This window comes from Panthera tigris, chromosome A1, assembly GCF_018350195.1.
Source record: "Panthera tigris isolate Pti1 chromosome A1, P.tigris_Pti1_mat1.1, whole genome shotgun sequence".
Classification (NCBI taxonomy): Eukaryota; Metazoa; Chordata; class Mammalia; order Carnivora; family Felidae; genus Panthera; species Panthera tigris.
Window position 1 is genome coordinate 24223844 of NC_056660.1, and position 20184 is coordinate 24244027.

Sequence of the window (20184 nt, forward strand, 5' to 3'; positions counted from 1 at the left end):
CAATGAAAGTGTTTTCCTCACGTTTTGGTTCTTAACTGACCAAATGCATAATCAACAAAATACACAGCCTTAAAGATAAGCAAGGAAACAGCTTTGTTATCTTCATAACATTTTAGTGTCTTCTTAGAAATCATCTGTGTATCTAACAAGCATGCACAAAGAGTACAGAATTATCCTTTTCCTATGATTTTGCCTCGAAAACACAAAACTAAGCCTAATTCGCATGAACAGCTCTGGTACGTGAGAAAACCCCAGAAAACACCAAGATGAAAAGGTGGTGGTTCTCAAAGTGATCAAACTGGTCTCACGCCAAGAGGGGGTGCTTCAAAATCAACACATATACAAGCCCATCTCTCCGAAGAGGTGGAGGTTTCAACCAAACTGTGAGCTCTTTTTATGAATTTACACTTGGAGCCCATAATCCAACTGGCCCAGTACCACAGCGTGATGGAAAATCAAGTGATGTCTTCCTTATATCAAGTTATTTCTTGCTTATATACATTTAAAACTGTGTGACAGAAAGATAAAACTACACAAACTTATTTATTCATATGTTCACACCTTAATAAACGTGTCCATAAACATACACATTTTTATTGTAGGGATTCCCCTTAAAAAGCAACACACAGAAAAGTAATTTCTTAAAAGACCTATTGTATTTCACTGCCTAACTATTAAAGCTTCCTTCATATCCTTTATGTAAGTGCATCTACCTCTTGTCCAATGTAACAGTCTGTCCATTTTACTCCGCTGAGGAAAACTGAGGTCTCCTTAAGGCCAGGAATTGCCCTGTGGCCTTCGGCGATACTGATACGACCAAGTAGAGGGGGTTCGTACTGTGCCTCCTCGCACTTAATGCCACGTTCACACGACCCCCACGAAGACGGCCCTTGTACCTTTCCTTCAGTAAGCTCTAGGTCAGTGCCCAACAATCAAAATATGGCAAGCCACTTAGTAATTTTAAATTTTCTCGTAGCTGCAGTTTTTAGAAAGGTAAAATTATTTTAATCATCTGTTTTACTTAACCTAACATATCCAAAGGGTGGCCATTTCAACACGCATTCAACATTTTTCTAATACTGAAATACGGTGTGTGTTTTACATTGACAGGACATCTCAGTTTGGGTGCTGAATTCCTATTGGAAATATTTGAGCATAAAATTAACAGTTGAAAAAGTAAACTCACATGCTGAAGTTTTCCACTCACTGATCTGACTATCAGTTTTAAAGTATAAGTTACAATTAATTTAAATTAAATTAAATCCCAGTCCTCATATGTATCACCATATCTCAAGTGCTCTTTAGCCAAATGAGGCCACGGACTATAGCCCTGGGCAGCGCAGCTCTGGGTCATGGGAGCACAGTGGCGCTTGGATGCTACGCAGGTGTTTTCCAGAAGGTCTGGTCCAGGGACCAGCCCCTCAATGTCCAGAGGAGCCCACGGGAGGGAGCTGTGGTAGCTCAGTCCAAACAAGGCTCACTCCAATGTGGGCAGGCTGAGAAAGGCTGGCCCTTAGTAGCCTAAATAGATGTTATCTTGGAAGACCCACGGAGGACCTGCATGGGGGCTTGGAGGGCGCAGGGCCACCTCACTACATGACAACTGCAAGGCTGGTTCTCAGACGCAAAAACGACTGAGGACACAAGGCTGCCATATTCTCCAAAAGCTTTCCAAACCATGGTCATCCTAACCGAGAGCAAAAAGCAAAGGTTTCTAATGGGGCACCTGGGTGGCTCACTCGGTTGAGCCGCCGACTTCATCTCAGGTCATGATCTCACAGCTCGAAGGCTCGTGAGTCCGAGCCCCATGTCAGGCTCTGTGCTGACAGCTCAGAGCCTGGAGCCTGCTTCGGATTCTGCGTCTCCCTCTCTCTCTGCCCTCCCCTGCTCATGTTCTGTCTCTCTCTCAAAAAAATAAAATAAATATTAAAAAAAAAAAAAAGCGAAGGTTTCTAGACTCCGCACCTCTAAAGCTGTTTCTAACTTTGGTTGTAAAACTGTCTCCCAAATAACATTTTAAAGTGATGTCATCTCTTAAATATGTATGTTAGCAGAATCAGCAAATTACATTCTATGCCATTTTCCTAATCCATTTGCAGTTGATGTCATTATATACAGAGTGTACCTAAATGTCCTGGCATAATAGATGATGCAGAACATACCAGATGAACACATATCTGAAAAGATATTGTGCTATTACCTCTGGGGAGGGAGGTGTGGGTGAGCAAATTAATACAAGTTTACAAGTTTTTAAAAGGAAAAAATATACAGGATAGTGACCGTTTTTTTTCTCATCTTAAAACACAAAACAAACAAGATGATATGGTCTGAAAGAGGCCAGATAAATCAGTATTACTGTATGAAATCTGCCTTTGAATATAAAGTAAGGAGCAAAACATAGAGAACTGGATACAACTAAGTATTAAAGACAAGGTTTGCATGATTAGCTTCTACAGTCATCCAAAGGGAGAAATCATTTGGGATCATCATTTCAAACTCTCTCCCAAATAATTCTGCACCAGAATTAAAAGTAAGGCCTAAGAAGTGAGCGTTCCACTTCCTCCTGGCTCTCTTTTGTGTGATTTGACAACGGAGGCCACGAACAGTGAAAAAAAGCAAAGAACAAGGAAATGGAGATGCTAGCTCCCAGACATCTTGAGGACCATGACTCGTAAAATACAAACACAACCTTTTCTCCTTTCTTCACAGGTTTTCCTTCTGTATGGACATTTACTGAAGATGTCACAAGGGTCCTTTCCCTGCCTGCAAAACCCGGAAGTAGCTGTGTGCGTGTTGGACAGTGGACAACCAGATCACCTGCTCCCTCCTGTGGATTAATCCCCATTCATCTTCCTGATCCCCCTTCCCCAGGTTAGAACTGGTTCCCCTTCCCACCTCTGCTCTCAGAGCCCCCTAGCCCCTCCTCTGGTGGGCTCACCATTCTTCTAGTGTCCGGTTAGTGATAAATTTTTTTGATTATTTGAATATTGTCTGTTACCCCCTAGACCGTGAGCTCCCTGAGACAGGAACCACATCTGTTGTGCTCAACGTGTAAGCGCATTTCCTAGCACAAAACCCTCTACCCAGTAGGTGTTCGAGAAGCCTTTCTGATTGGATGAATCAATTAGCTACTTGGTTAGTTAATCTAAGACCTCCCCCCTTTTCATTCTGAAATTCTGAAGCTCTCCATGCGACCTTCCTTAAGTAAACTCTTAACCCTTCAAATAAAGAGAAAAGATTACTCGTCAAGTGTTTATAAAAATACATGATTTTTTTTCTCTTGTACCCTTGTCAGCCTTCTCCAAATGCAGTTTTTAATCACAGGGATCATGCAAGTGAATAGCAGGGGACACAAGTGGTTCCCAAACTTGGAGACAACTAAGGTTCAGGTCTTGTCAGCAAAACTGTCACCCTCTAAGGATGAAGAATGGAGATGTTTTTTCCCACGGCCACAGCCCTGGGACTCCATCCCGGGACAGCACCCCAAAATGGGGAAGGTACACAGACCTCGGGCCTCATGCTCAAGCCCAAATGTGGAGCGTGCGACAAAGGAGCTGACCTCAGCAGACGAAACAGACTGACGTGGTATGGTATTCAATGCCCACCCTATGCAGAAATTACCGATCCTGTTTTCAAGTATGATGACAGGTTGAAGGTCGTGAACTAACCTCAAGTCAGTAAGGCTCTGTGGATGCTAAGAAATGATCAGGAAGAGGCTGCCTCCACCTGTTTCCCTCAGCTGGCTCCCACAGTTCCGAGCACACAATTCTACGCCTCCCTCGTCCCCTTCATGAGATGAGCAAGTGAGGGCAGGCCAAGTTTCTAAAAGAGGATTACATCGTTCTCTGACCACTTTGCTCAAAAGAGGGATATGCAGTGCATTTACTTTCCTGAAGAATGATGGAAAATAAAAGCATGTTCATCAAACACATTATGAAAAGACTTTATAGCACTCCACAATGCATTTACTTCTTTTTTCCAGAATTTCCTCCAATTGTGTCTCGTGGTCTTTTCCTCAAATTGAGTGGAAATAAAAGTCAAAGTTACCCCAAATGACACACGGCACTGTCAGTGGAAAATATGGTCAGCAACAGCCACAACAACGTGTCAGTCTCTTTTTAATTCCAAAGCAAATCAACTGTACTGATGAGAGTACCGTCTTCCCTCTCTCTCTTTGCACCACATCTGGAAAAGACTTGGGGACATGCCTGCACTTTTCTTCTGCCCTGTGACTGCTGTTAACGCAAGAGATTAGGAAACAAAACTGGACTTGGACTATGGGAAATAAATGTCCACTGGGTCCCCAGTTCTGGTCACTTTAGAAAGGCATCTGTGACCCATGATCCCCCCTCACAAATCCTAGACTGCTTTGGTTGTACCATGGGGTCACAGTGCACCCAACAGCAACTCCTAGCCTAATCTGTGAATACAGAGTGACTCATCGCCTTTCAACTCTGGCTATAAAACTGGTAGCTCATGGACAGGGAAGTCAAGACTGCCCTATGAGCACAGAAAACGCCCTGCCCTCAGCTCTGCTTCAAAACTAATTGGTAATTATCAACAGTATTAGAAGTAAACACAGGGCACGTGGGTGGCTCAGTCGGTTAAGCATCCGACTTCAGCTCGGGTCATGATCTCACAATTTGTGGTTTCGAGCCCCACATCGGGCTCTGTGCTGACAGCTCAGAGCCCGGAGCGTGCTTCTGTTTCTGTGTCTCCCTCGCTCTCTGCCCTCCCCCGGCTCATACTCTGTCTTCCTCTCACTCTCACAAATAGTAAACATTAAAAAAATTTAAAACAAAAAGCAAACAGATGCACTTAGTGTCGTAGATCCTTCTCCCAGAGCTTAAGTTCATACAGAGAAACCTCCCTTGTCCCACTGACCCTCTCCGCCCTGCCCCCACCCAACCCCAGCCCTCACTTGCACGAAAGCTGTTCCCCTGGTTGGTAGGTAAACAAATGTCAGTTAGTTCCCCAAGGTGTCTTAGGGCCTGAGAGCTTATATTATGCTGTGCATGATATCAGTAAAATGGGACCAAAATTTAAATGTGTTGTATGGAAAGTGGAAATGTTTAAAGGAAGGGGTTGGTTATTTCTGACAGAAAATACCTGACACCACATATGTTAATGAACAGTGTTGGTTTCAACCTGAGGGAGGGAACAGCTTGTATCTACCTTTTCCTGGGCCTATTCTTCAGATTCTGGGCAGCATCTGAACACTCAAGGCACTCAGCCAGTTAAAACCAACTGAAATATGCGTTCTTTCTCTCAACTGTTTCCACCTAAGTGCAGGTGCATGCATGTGTGTGTGTTCCTGCAGAGTGTTAAGTGTATGGGGGCGGGGGGGGGGGAGAGTCTGTGTTATGAGGGATCTTCTTTTGACCCCTTGAGAATATGTCGAAATGGAAAGCTCTTTAGCCCCCACCATGTGAGAATCCCTTCTCTTCCTTCAGGTCTAAGTATCTGGGTGCTCATAGCCCAACAGGAGTCCAGAAACTACAAATTTCTGAATGCAGGCTCTATTCGTTTCCTACGGCCCCTGTAACAAATCGCCACAAACTCAGCAACCTGAGACAACACAAATGTATTTATCGCCTTACGGTTGTGGAGGTCAGAAGTCAGAAATGGGTCTTACAAGGCTAAAAGCAAGGGGTTGGCAGAGCCGGGTTCCTCCAGGAGGCTCACCCCTCGCCTCTTCCAGCTTCTAGAGGCTGCCTACGTTCCTCGGCTCCTGGCCCTGTGTCACCCGCCTCTCTGTTTCCATCCCAACAACTGAATCTCCTTCTCTGACTGATCCTCCCACCTCCCGACAAGAAGAATGCTTGTTATTACGTTAGATTCACTGGGGAAAATCCACGATAACCCCTCCACCTCAAGATCCTTAACTCAATCACACTTACAGAGTCCTTTCTGCTGTGGTAGGTAATGTATTCACAGGTTCCAGGGATCAGGACTTGGACATCTATTGGGGGGTGGGGTCATGGTTTGACCTACCACACTAGTGAATTACATTTCAGTGTAATGGAAAGGCCCTTAGAAATTGGGGTTTTCATTCAAAAACATTTATATATATAATTTCAGCCTACTAATGGATCAGATGAGGTTCAAGTCTTTTCACTTCAATTATTTTTCATTACATGACCTTGGTTACCCCAAACTCCTCTTCTCTGCCTCTGTTACTCCACCCCTAAAAGCTGGAGTGCCCTATAGATCCAGAAACGCTGAGGGGGGGCCTGTCTAATGTAAAATCTCTTAACATCTTACATATTTAGACAGATTAACATGCGTGACATGTAGCAGTTTCTTACACCCCTGGAATCACTCAGCAGACAGCCTCAACCATCGAGGCAAATCTAAGATTCCCCCAGGGAAGCAACCACGGAAAATGACAAGTCACTGCAATAAATATTACTTCTGCGTACCTACTGAGCACATGGCTAGCACTAGACACTAAGGGGAAGACTTAAGATAACAGCGGCACAGGTCTAGCAGAGGACAGGAAATGCGCAGGGAGAAAAAAAAATGGAAGACAGCAAATGGCATACTACAAGTACCAGAGCAGGGTTTTGGAGTCTGAGCTGAGACAGGAAGCGGAAGGTGGCTATTCAGACAATGACATCACAGTAAAGGCGGCCCTTGGGCTTAGTTTAAAACAATTGTAGGCGTCCTGGGTGGCTCGGTCGGTTAGGCATCTGACTTCAGCTCAGGTCATGATCTTGCAGTCTGTGAGTTCGAGACCCACATCAGGCTCCGTGCTGACAGCTCAGAGCCTGGAGCCTGCTTCGGATTCTGTGTCTCCCTCTCCCTCTGCCCCTTCCCCTACTTGTGCTCTGTCTCTCTGTCTCTCTTGTCTCTCTCTCCGTGCTCTCTCTCTCAAAACTAAATAAATAAACTAGGGGCGCCTGGGTGACTCAGTCAGTTAAGCGTCTGACTTCAGCTCAGGTCATGATCTCACCGTTTGTGAGTTCAAGCCCTGCATCGGGGTCTGTGCTGACAGCTCAGAGCCTGGAGCCTGCTTCAGATTCTGACTGTCCCTCTCTCTGCCCCTCCCCCTCTCGTGCTCTGTCTCTCTCAAAAATAAACAAACGTTAAAAAAAATTTTTTTTAAAAGTTTGTAGAACTTTGCTTCAGCCTCTCCAATGAGAAGAAATAAAATGGATCATGGTCTCAGGGCAAGAACAATCCTCACTCAGAATCTATTTACCACTGGAACACATTAAGTTTCCAAATAAAATAGCCTCGTTTTAATTACAAAAAATTTTAGTCTTTGTTTTAAAAACAAGTTCCAATTTACAGAAAAGCACAAAAATAAAGTAAAAATCCTTGCCAAATCCCACCAGTCACAAAAAGGTACCCACTCCTCTAGACAACTCTCTACGAAAACATAAACAAAACACACATATTTCCAAGAGGCTTGGGATTTCTTGGTTCACCACAAAAATAAAAGCAGCAAAGTGAGACTGGGGAGCAAGGAAATGCCATTATAAATATCACCAGTGAAGGGAACAAAAAGTGATAAATGACAAGGAGGAAGGATACCAAAATGTTACAGTATTAAACCTATGCACTGGGGCGCCTGGGTGGCTCAGTCGGTTGAGCGCCGACTTCGGCTCAGGTCACGATCTCGCGGTCCGTGAGTTCGAGCCCCACATCGGGCCCCTGTGCTGACAGCTCAGAGCCCGGAGCCTGTTTCAGATTCTGTGTCTCCCTCTCTCTGGCCCTCCCCCGTTCATGCTCTGTCTCTCTCTGTCTCAAAAAATAAATAAACGTTAAAAAAAAAAAAAAAAAAAAACCTACGCACTAAGAAGGCCTGGCATCCTGGAGTTTTAGTGTAACCGAGGGCAGAGGGTTCAGTATTTCATGCTAGCACAGCGCATCTGGGTAGTAAGCCACAAATAAATGAGGCTCACAGGATAATGAGGAGGAGGAGGAGGAAACTGAGAAAAGGTTAAAGGAGATTCTATATCAGCAGTTTAGACTTCAGAAGACAGAGCATTTCAGAATGCCTGCCACCAAAAAAAACAAAAACAAAAAACACAACAAAAACCTGTTCAAATTAGAAATGGGGAACTTAAGGGAACATCTCAATGAAACTGAACTCTTGTTTCTTCAACAGTTGGGAGAGAGCTCTGCTCAGGAGTTCGGCAACCCAGCCCCACTCACAGAGTTTCCACTAACTCTGCTGTGTGACTCTGGGGAAGTCACTTCACACCTCTGAGTCTCCATTTCCTCCAGTGAGGCTAAGTGTTGGACTAGGTCAAACCTCCTAGTTCTAGCATCTTATATTTTACAAGTGAATTGTCCCCATTAAACCTGAAGTAAGAATTCCAGTCACACCTTCCAGCCACTATCACAAATTATAGTCTGGTGCTGGCCTTATAACCAGAAATGTAACACTTCTAGACAGCAAAGGAAACTGAAGGAAAGAAGAAAACTAAAAATCAAAACTGTGCAACTCTCTCCTTAAGGAATTCGTCCCATGAAGAAATACCCAACTTCCCCTATCAGGATGTTTAGAAATTCCAGTCCAGAATGCCCAACAAAAATATTTACAGGCACATGAAGAGGAAAAAAATCTGCTAGGATTATCAAGAAAAAGAAGGGGGGGGGGTGGCGGAGAAGGAAAGGAAAGAGGATGGGGGGCAGCAGCTGGCGAGAACCAGACACACAGGGTCTACGGAACCTCTGAACAGAAAACACTTCACAGTTTCTGTACCTCTGCTCCCGCAGCCCACAAGTGCGTTTCCAAGTGGAGATGAATGGATAAAAAGCACAAGACTGCTGTAAAATAAATACGTAAAGCAGCATGGAAAGAACACATCATTGTTCCAGAGTCAGGAAGCTCTGGAGACCAGCCCAGGAAAACGCTCTGTAACCTAAGGTGTGCCCTTCCAAGTCTTGGTCTGTTTGTTTATAAAGGGCTCAGAGAGATAATTCCAGACACGTGTGTTTTCATGTCACTCCAACTTTCCTTGGAGAAAAATGATTTTAAACTCAGGACGGCTAAGGTTTGGAACGGGGAGATGAAGAGGGCTCTTTCGGCGTACTTCTCAGCAGTGCCCTGTGCTAACTGGATTGCCCCTCCCGGGGACTTCATGGGCTGATTTCTTGAGGAAACAGTGCCGTGACTTCATTGCCTGCCACTCAGCCCAACGTTTTTCTCATCTAGCTGAGTTTTTGTTTTTGTTTTTTTTTTTTCAATTCAAGTTTATTTATTTATTTTGAGAGAGAGCACGCACACACGAGTGTGGGAGGGACAGAGAGAGAGGGAGAGAGAAGAATCCCAAGCAGGCTCCACGCAGTGAGCACAGAGCCCGACGCGGGGCTCGAAACCACAAACCGTGAGGTCAGGACCTGAGCCGAAATGAAGAGTTGATGCTGACCCGACTGAGCCACCCAGGAGACCCAGATCTGAGTTTTTACTTACGCCTCAGCCGGTATCCAATATGGCCCAGAACATTCTCACATGCACCCTTCCCCCTCATCACTGCATTAGGACTAATAGAGTTTGCCTGCTGCTGATTGGATAATGGTCAGCACGTTGTCTGCTTCCTCAGCGTGAAGGGTTGAAACCTGGATAGTTCTGGGGTGAAATGAAAGCGCTTATGCTCTTAGTTCACCTACCTCAAAGCAGGTCACAAATTCCCATCAGGCTGTTCCAGTGCATCTCAGTCCTTGGATCATGAAAAAAAGGTTAGAAAAAGATAAACCTCGTAGGAATTCAGAGGCTGAGGGCAGAACAAGACCAACAAGAACCAGTTCAGCCTGCTCTGCTCCAGCTGTAATTCAGCTTATGCGGCATCATGGGGGAGAAAAGGCAGACAAATGTAAGCCTTGCATGTGGGAAATACACACACACACAAAATGGAGAGATCTGAATGTCAAATAAATAACCAATCTTTTTTTTTTAGTGTAATTATGTCCTAAATATTGCATGGGAGGTACACAAAAACATTATTTTCTGTTTATCTGAAATTGCTATTTAACTCTTGCACGGGGCATACCTAGACCTCAAAAAATTCATGGTTGATGTGAAATTCAAAGGCAAATTGAGTGTTCTGTACTGTTATTTGCTAAATCTGACAAGCCCATCCCTCGGTTTCATCAATACTCCTTCATGGTGTTCTATAACACAAGGAAGAAATTGCAGCCAGCATAACAAACTGGGGGGGGGGGGGGGAGGTTATCAACAAACTAATTTTGAAAGGAAAGTTCAACAGTATTGTTGTTATTATTATGTTATTGTTAATATTGTCCAATTAAGGACAAATGATTTTAGAGACTATCACTGTACCCCCCCCCCTCAAAATCTGTGTATCATTGAAATTAAAGAGTTTCACTGGGGTCTTCAGAACATAACCTCTTTCGTGGTACTTTGAATATTAAAGCATCTGATTTAAAGAGGCGAAAGGAGATTAAAAAGTATTTTTAAATACTTAAAACTTGCCAGTACTTAAAGAGTTTTCTAATAGAATTGTCTGTCTACCCTATGACCCAGCAATAGCACTGCTAGGAATTTACCCAAGGGATACAGGAGTGCTGATGCACAGGGGCCCATGTACCTCAATGGTTATAGCAGCCCTTGCAACAACAGCCAAATGATGGAAAGAGCCTAAATGTCCATCAACTGACGAATGAATAAAGAAGATGTGGTTTATATATACAATGGAACACTACTTGGCAATGAGAAAGAATGAAATCTGGCCATTTGCAGCAACGTGGATGGAACTGGAGGGTATTATGCTAAGTGAAATAAGTCAGGCAGAGAAAGACAGATACCATATGTTTTCACTCTTATGTGGATCCTGAGAAACTTAACAGAAGACCATGGGGGAGGGGAAGGGGGTAAAAAGTTACAAAGAGGGAGGGAGGCAAACCATAAGAGACTCTTAAATACTGAGAACAAACTGAGGGTTGACGGGGGGTGGGAGAGAGGGGAAAGAGAGTAATGGGCATTGAGGAGGGCACCTGTTGGGATGAGCACTGGGTGTTCTATGGAAACCAATTTGACAAATTACATTTGGTAATAAAAAAAAGAATTAAGTCGTCTATGGTAGGTATAATTTCAAATTTATTGATGGCATTCAACATAAGCATCCACAGTTTTCCACTTAAACTACTCACTCTGGTGACACATATGAACTCTCCTCCAGTTCTCTTCTATTAGACACAGAACGCCTCTGCAGACATCAGCTCAGGAAACAAAGCCTTTGGGTTATGTAAGGAGGCCGCTGACAGAAAGAGAATGGGGCTGGCAGAAGATTTCAGGGAAGACCTGAGTCAGGGTCAGGAGGAAACTGGACAGCTTCCCAATACCTCTGAACTCCACAGTGTGGCTTTGTTACTCCCTTCGTGATCAGACACACCCATGCTCCCAATACAGTGCCATGCCAGAAAGAAGTGATCTGGAGATTGTCCATATCTCTGTTTGAGCATATAATGAAGAAGAGGACTTCTCCTTCCTAGATCATATCAACCGCAACAGGCACAAAGTTATTTAAAAGATGGGGCCACGGGGACACCTGGATGGCTCAGTTGGTTGGGCGTCCGACTTTGGCTCCGGTCATGATCTCTCGGTCCATGAGTTCGAGCCCCGCATTGAGCTCTGTGCTGACAGTTTGGAGCCTGGAGCCTGCTTTGGATTCTGTCTCTCCCTCTCTCTCTGTCCCTCCCCTGCTCATGCTCTTTCTCTCTCTTAAAAAATGAATAAAACATTAAAAAAAAAAAAAGATGGAGCCACAACACACAGATTTTTTATTATAAAAATATAGCCATGTGTTCAACAACAAAGAAATTTATTTAAATGTACTTTTTTTGTTGTTTTTTAAGTACTGAACAATGGCTATCAAAACCACTCTGACCATGCAGAACCTCAGTCTGGTGTTCAGAGAAGCATATTGCTTGGAGGGGGACCAAAAGCAATGCCCTTGGATTAAGAAATAATAATGACACCGCGCATTTTCTATGCACCAGACATTGTGCTCAGCGCTTTGCATAAATTTACCCCGTTCAATCCTCACCATACCCCTATGAGTTAAAAAAAAAAAAAAGACTTTTAGTTTTATTTAATCCCGTGAGAAGACTTTCTCCAAGAAGTTAAGTAGTTTGTCTAAGGCTACAGACACTATAAACTGCAGGGGAATAATTCTGACCCACTAGAGACTAATCCAAAACCAATCCTCTTAACCCTGAGTAGACACCCCATTCCAGATTAAATGACACATGTTCCGGGTGCTAATCACGACGCTACCATTGCTACAGCAAGGGAACAACCAAAATGCACTTAAATTTCTCTGAGTCTCAGTTATACATGACGCTAGATCATCTCCAAAGACCTTCCCACCTTCAAAAATGTCGGCTCTTTTCAATTTGAACCAAAGATTCCTCAGGACCAGCTATTCATAGTTGCACTTCATCCTCCTGACACCTCTGAAACATGGACAGATTAAGTGGCTTCCTCAAGCCTCCACAGTTAGAACGGAAAGAGATGGGACTCAAATTCTGATCTTTTGAATCCACAGCCAGAGTCGCCACTGATTAAACCAATGACTGGATCCATGATCTCTAATTTATATGGCAATGCTTGCAAGTGGGTAAACCCAGAAACATCCAGGTTACAAACTCAACTACAGCACACCAGCTATTAACTCTCAGGTTTGTGAGACAGGCTCCTTCTTCCCAATAAAAGAGAAAGTGGCTGAAAACTTGGACTCATTAGTTGGATGTCAAGAGTTAGACAGAAGTGCTGACGCCATGATGCGAGCCAAGCTTGTGTTCCGAACATCCCAGGCTCTGGTGACCCTGCAGAGAGACCTCCCACCCACAGAAAGCACTCTGGTCCTGCGGGATCTTCACAGGGCAAGAACAGAAACTCAACAGGGCTGGGGTTGGCGGGTATGGGGTAGCCGGCCACCTAAACATCGCTACGGAAATCCTTATTAACCTGAGACTTAAATTCTTTTATGGTTTTGTGACAAGCCCCACCTGGATTTCAAATGGATAAGAAAATTAAGAATTCCAGAAAATACTGAATCAACCTTAGAGGACATGCCATTGAATCTTTTCAAAGCCTCTAATTACCTTTGACCAACGAGATGATTGCTAATCATCCCCTCTATTCATCTTTTTAAAATTCTGTAACCTTACTTTTGCTTAATTTAAAGAGTCTTTTTCCCTATCTGCCTCAAACATAAACTTTTACATCAGGCAGTCTCCACCTCCCAAGCCAGTTCCCCCTCACATCATTCCATCCAGTCTATTTATCTCTGCCTGTGTGGAACTCCCTTTTCCGTAGGAAGGAAGAAAAGGCACTGGAGAAAAGAGGGAGAATTAAAAGACTCTACCAGACTTGAGGCTGATACGTTTCCTCCACACGTTGTGTTAATAAGTGTAGAAAAGAAAGAAAGAGAAGTAAGGATTTCTCCCCTCAAATATCCTCGAGGCAGGTGACAGCATGCTGTTCCGAGTGGCCACGAACCTGTGCTTTTAAGGGGCAGGGGGGGCTGCTGTGTGATTCCCATCCCGCTGGGCCTTGCTTTGTGAACAACCTCTCCCTCCAAACAAAGCTGTTTCTATGAGATGTTCCATCCGCTCCCACCTCCCAAGAACAGCAGCGCAGGTAAAATTCAATGAGCAACTAGAGCCAGCAGGGCTTCTACAATCAAACTGCTTACAAATGTAACAGAATCCCCAGCAGCAGGCAATCGACCATAACAGAAAAGTTGACTGTTGCCACAGAACACCCACAAAAAAGGAAACGCATATCCTTCGCAAGGATGATGCTCATTACAACAAGTACTTTAGGCTCCGTAGGGTGTGTGAAACTGGTCAGGATATAAAGTGTATTCCTTACTGGGGGGGGGGGGGGGGGGGGGGGGGGGGGTCACGGTTTCAAAAGCTTGGAAACACTGTTGTGGGCTCGGTAGTAAACTCAATTTAGAGTAGTAGCAGCAAAGGGAGCGTGGAGCCCAATGCGGGGCTAGATCCCATGAGCCGTGAGATTGTGACCTGAGCCGAAGCCAAGAGCTAGGGAGGCTTAACGGACTGAGCCACCCAGGTGCCCCTGTTATTCTTGGCTTGAAGTAATCCAACTACCCAAGAAAACTACTGTAAAACACCTGAATGATTTCAAATGCAGGTGTTTACAAGGCACATGCCAAAAAACAAAACAAAACATAAAAAAAAACAAGTAACATCAAGGTTTGAAAGACAGGAAGCCACATTCCCAAACCATAAAGATACTACTAGGGTAAAAATGTTCAAATTTCTACATTTAAAACCCTGGCCCGAGTAGTCAATACGCAACGCAAAGCATTACGATGACTCCTGAATCCCACAGAGGCAAAATGTCACACAGGCAATGCCCTAGTGTGAGAAAATAGAATAGGGACATTTTCTTTGAAAGGACTAACACCTTTCACATTTGCTATAACTACCACATTTAACACTGGGTAGCATTTAATATCCAGAACGGATAAAGAAAAATTACAACTCAACAACAATAAAACCACCCAAGTGAAAAATGGGCAAAGAACTTAAGACATTTTTCCAAAGAAGATACATGAACGGCCAACAAGCACACGAACAAATGCTCAGCATCACTAATTATGAGGAAAATGCAAATCGAAACCACAGTGACATCCCTCACACCCCTTTGTGTGACTACTGTCAAAACAACAACGATGAGAAGTGTCGGAGAGGATGTGAAGAAACTGGGCCTCTCGTGCCCTGTTGACGGGATGTAAAATGGTGCAGCGGCTATGGAAAACAGCATGGAGGTTCCTCAAAGAGTTAAAAATAGAATTACCACATGATTCAGCAATTCCACTTCTGGGTCCATGCCCAAAGAACTGAAAGCAGGGATCTTTACACCCACGTTCATGCCAGCATTATTCGCAACAGCCAAGAAGTGGAAGCCACCCGAGTGTCTATCCACAGACAAATGGGTAAACAAAGTGTAATATATACATTCAAGGGAATATTATTCAGTTTTAAAAGGAAATCGTGACACACGCTACAACTTAGATGAACCTTGAAGACACTACATGCTGAGTGAACGAAGCCAGTCCCCAAAAGGCAAATACCGAATGAATCCTCTTACCTGAAATACCGAGAATAGTCAAATCCATGCTTACGGAAAGCAGAATGGTGGTTTCTAGGACCTGGCTGGGAGCAGGGGGAACGGGGTACAGAATTTCAGTTGTGCAAGATGAGGGAAGGTGCGGAGACTGGCCCCAAGACAGCACGAATATACTCAACACTACTGAATTGGTTAGGATGATACATTTTATGCGTATTTTACTTAAAATACATAAATAAATAAATAAATAAATAAATAAATAAATAAATAGGGGTGCCTGGTTCAGTTGCTTAAGTGTCCAACTTCAGCTGAGGTCATGATCTCGCAGTTCCTGAGTTTGAGCCCCACATCTGACTCTGTGCTGACAGCTCAGAGCCTGCAGCCTGCTTCAGATTCTGTGTCTCCCTCTCTCTGCCCCTCTCCCACTTGTGCTGTGTGTGTGTGTGTGTGTGTGCGTGTGTGTGTGTGTGTGCGTGTCTATCTCTCTCTCAAAAATAAATAAGCATTAAAAAGAATAAAAATAAATAGGGGTGCCTGGGTGTCTCAGTCGGTCAAGTGACCAACTTCAGCTCAGGTCATGATCTCACAGTTCATGGGTTCGAGCCCCGTGTCAGGGCTCTATGCTGACAGCTCAGAGCCTGGAGCATGCTTCCGATTCTGTGTCTCCCTCTCTCTCTGCTCCTCCCCCACTCGCATTCTGTCTCTCTCTCTCTCAAAAAATAAACGTAAGAAAGAAAGAAAGAAAGAAAGAAAGAAAGAAAGAAAGAAAGAAAGAAAGATCCCCACACACACTCACACATACACACACACAATTCAGTGTTTCCTCCTGGGGTGTGTAGACCGTGGTGCTACCCACAGTTCTGTAAGCAAAGGGCAACTTGTTAAAAGCTGAGCGAGGCTCTGCAGCACATACATTTCCCTTCCCGAAAGCCCATCCCGGAAGTCCTGACACTTTAATTCATTGTCTAACCAAACAGCCTCACAAAACCATTTCCTCAAAACACAGGACAAGGCTGTTTTGTTTGTGTCCTTTTCTCTTTCGGAGGGTGGGATGGGGTGGTGGATAGGGTGTGAAACTGTAAAAGAAGAAGCCAGAGGGAGTACCGAACTTTTTGAGATCAGACTTTTTCTTGAACCTGCAGAATACCATCCATTCAGAATCAAGAGCTTCTCTAAATCTGCCACCATCTCCCACGGACGGCCAAGTTCCTGTGTTGCCTATTTTTATACCAACTATACACTGAACTGGGGCACGCAGGCTGCGAGAGCACCAGAGGAAACCACCCCCAGGGCTGCTCAAAAGAGGCCATTTTACACATAAGGAAATAGCGGTGTTTCTGGAACCTGGAGAGGAAAAAGTACACTATACATGGACTTACTCAGAAACTGGAAAGTTTAAATTCTGCTCCACTTTGCTAGATGTGTGGTTCTGGCTCAGCACAGCAACACATTTCCACACTTACAGTGACAAACCAACCACACAGTGGTACCAGGAACCTCCCACAGGCTCCCAGAACTTCTGGTACTGTTGGTGAAGTACTATGGTTAATGATCTATGCTCCAAGAAATTGAAGGAGACAGGTGGGATGGAAGGAAAGTGCTCCTACATATGGTTGATCCCCATTATTTATGGTAATTCTGCCCCATAAGGTCACCTTCAACACTGGATTAGCAAATACCAAAGCACTGTTACTAGGGGATGTACAGGATTAGGTTCCCTACATACCTCTCGTCACATTTTAGTCAATCCATCAATACATGACCTTGTTCTATGTGTGCTTCTGTTTCGAAACCCCTTATTTGATATATGTTGCTGATCCATTAGCCCTGCACCCACAGCCAACAGCACTATTAACTCATGTCTGAACAAAGCTGCCTTATAGGGGCAGCTGGATGGCTCAGTTGGTTGAGCGTCCGACTCTTGATTTCAGCTCAGGTCATGACCTCATGCTTCGTGAGTTCGAGCTCCACGTCAGGCTCCATGGTGACAGAGTAGAACCTGCTTGGGATTCTCTCTCTCTCCCTCTCTCTCTCTCGCCTTGCCCTGCTTGTGTGCTCTCTCTCCCTCTCTAAATAAACAAATAAACTTAAAAAAAAAAAACTGCCTACCATATACATTTTCTCCAAAAGACACACTGCACCTTATTTTCTTAAAGCTTTTATTTAAATTCCAGTTAGTTAACATACAGCATGATATTAGTTTCAGGTGTACAATATACTGACTCAACAATTCTATACAATACCTGATGCTCACCTCCTTAATCCCCATCACCTATTTCAGCCATCCCCCCACCTGCCTCCCCTCTGGTGACCATCAGTGTGCTCTATATAGTTAAGTCTGTTTCTGGATTTGTCTTTTTTTTTCCCCTTTGCTCTTTTGTTCTCTTTCTTAAATTTCACTTTTGAGTGAAATCATACGGTATTTATCTTTCTCTTGCTGACTTATTTTGTTTATAATACTCTGTATCTCCACCCATGTCATTGCAAATGACAAGATTTCATTCTTGTTTATCCCATTATAAATATATGTTATATATATATATATATATATATATATAGTACATATATATACATTGTACTATATATATATATATATATATATCCATTCACCAACTAACAGACACTTGGGCTACTTCCATAATATGGCTATTGTAAATAATGCTGCCATAAACATAGGGGTGCACGTATCCCTTTGAATTAGTGTTTTTGTATTCTTTGGGTCTTGTACTTAGAACACCTGGTAGCACTCAGCACTAGCTTGAGGGATTTTAAATAGTGACATCACATTAAAAAGTACAGAAATTGCAAAAAAAAAAAAAAAAAAAAATGTGGCCCAACTGTAACAGACACAATACGAGACAAGAAGCAAGAAGGCAGAGCATGGCCTAGTCTGAACTCAACCTTCAGGAACTCGTATTTTTGGCCACTGGGCTGCAAATGACCACAAAAGTACCGTAAGTACTGATTAGGGGTTACACATAAATCTTAGCAAGTGGGCAAATTCACAAAAACAGAACCCACGAATGATGATCTATGATATTAACCGACTTGGGAACTCTCCTAGAGTTAAGCTTATGATAATAAATACAAAATCTATTCAAACCTATTAGGGGTGACCCTTTTGAAATCCATTTGAAAACTCAAGTATTTTGAGCTGCACTGCTTGGTAGAGACAATGGAAATACTCCCCTGGCTCCCCAAATTCAGCAGCCCAAGGATTGGGCAAACTGGTGACCACCACAGGCCCAGCAGTCTTGACTACCAACATCAACCCCATGTGCATGACTTTGATCCAATCAACAGCCACCGGTCTACCTACGACGGGATTTCCCACCATCTCCAGAAGGCACTTCCTCATCTCGTCCCCTTTGTCTTTTCATGCCTCTAAAGTCTCATCTGAATGTAACTTCAAGTTAGAATTCACGGGCATTCTTTCACACGCTAACAAAGATGTCTCTGTTCTTCTGAATATTTCATTTCCATACATATGCTTAAGATAAAATTCAAGACTGAAAAATGCCCAGCTTTCTTCTATTTACTATTCATGGCAACACCGGGTGTCTTACACTATAAAAATGGAAACATGACCGACATAATGCAGTTGATACAAGATCCCTGCACAAAAACAAGTAATTTTTATCTCTCTGGAGAAGTAAAGACTCTGATTTTATCGTCACTACCTCAGACTGCCCCAAATCATGCTGCCTCCTCCAAGCAGAAAATGTTTAGGGGCATGGGAGAGGCACCAGGTACCCTGGGCGTTGGTTAGGATCACAGAATTTCTTCAGAGCTGCACGGCAAGTTCAAAATTCACCAGCCATACGCTCTCCTAGCATCAAAGAGCGTATCACTTAAGCCATGCATGCTTCCAGGGAGGGAGCCACTCTTTATTGTCTCCCTCCTCAATCACAGCCGGACAGCTTTCAGCCCCACCTTCCTGTCAGTCTTTTCCTAAACTAGGAAGCCCTGCTCTCTAACACTTCTGCTTTTTTAAAGTCTCAAAACTGGTTACTTTTTCAAAGCCTTTCTGACATCACAACTCAAAAAGCTTTTGAGCACTAAAGTTATGATTCCCTGCGTCTAATTGTAAGGCTACGCTCACCATTTAGAACTACCTTCCCACCTTTACCACCCCTTTTCCTACACAAAATATTCAAAGAACAAATGTTGAGCCATGCTTTTTTTTAAACTTTTTTTTTTTAACGTTTATTTATTTTTGAGACAGAGAGAGACAGAGCATGAATGGGGGAAGGTCAGAGAGACGGAGACACAGAATCTGAAACAGGCTCCGGGCTCTGAGCTGTCAGCACAGAGCCCGACGCGGGGCTCGAACTCACGGACCGTGAGATCACAACCTGAGCCGAAGTCGGACGCTCAACCGACTGAGCCACCCAGGCGCCCCGAGCCATGCTTTTGATTTCATGTGGCTGACTTTGCTCTGTGCCCGTTGCCGGCAAGAGTCTGTGTCTGGGCCAACTAGTATGTGCCTAGGGCCTTTCCTGTTCTTTTTTGTTTCCTTGAGTCAATTCCTGTCAGGTGCAAATGCTCCAGAAATGTAGAATTAGGACACAGGAACTCACCCTGAGTCATAGCTGGAACCCATCTTCTCTTCTGAGTTCACGATGCAAAACAAACAAAATCTAAAATTACATTCAAAACAAAAAGGTAGGTGGAAGTTTAAAGTGCAGATGTGGCTGCAGCCCCAGCTGGATATGTTCAGGCAGAACAGATGTCAGTAATAAACCCAGGAGAGCTACAGAGGTTAGTTTATATCCATTGCCAGTCCTGAGTGAAAACGCTGACATGAATACAAAGCCGCACAGCGCTTCCTTTGCTACCCATTCTGCGTGTGCAACATGGACATACGACCTGGAAAAGAATCTGAAAATGTTACAGGGATGCAGGGTGGGTGTGCGACATCAGTGGCGAGGAAGCGAGCATGTGACCTGATCCGGGCAGTTTTACAGGCAGCACGTCAGAAAAGCTGTGGTTTCTTCAAACAGCTGGCACCAGCCCGATTCTCCCTCCCCAGAGAAAGAAAACGTGGAACCCAATGGTGCCTTCGCTCCAGTCTGCCATAAAGGCATATGGTTCCTGGCGGAATC

The 20184-nt window shown here is 44.0% G+C and overlaps 1 protein-coding gene across 4 annotated transcripts in view; it reads right to left on the reverse strand.

Moving 5' to 3' along the window:
• Window positions 1-20184, reverse strand: part of LRCH1 (leucine rich repeats and calponin homology domain containing 1) — a 201417-nt gene that overhangs the window by 140990 nt on the left and 40243 nt on the right. The window contains exon 1 of one of the 4 annotated variants that reach the window (XM_042971545.1): window positions 15101-15271. The exons of the other annotated variants lie outside the window; for them this stretch is intronic. Within the exon in view, the coding sequence (XP_042827479.1) occupies window positions 15101-15128 (28 nt within the window). The 5' untranslated portion in view covers window positions 15129-15271. Of the gene's footprint in view, window positions 1-15100; window positions 15272-20184 lie in introns of those variants that run through there. 4 annotated transcript variants of the gene reach the window in all.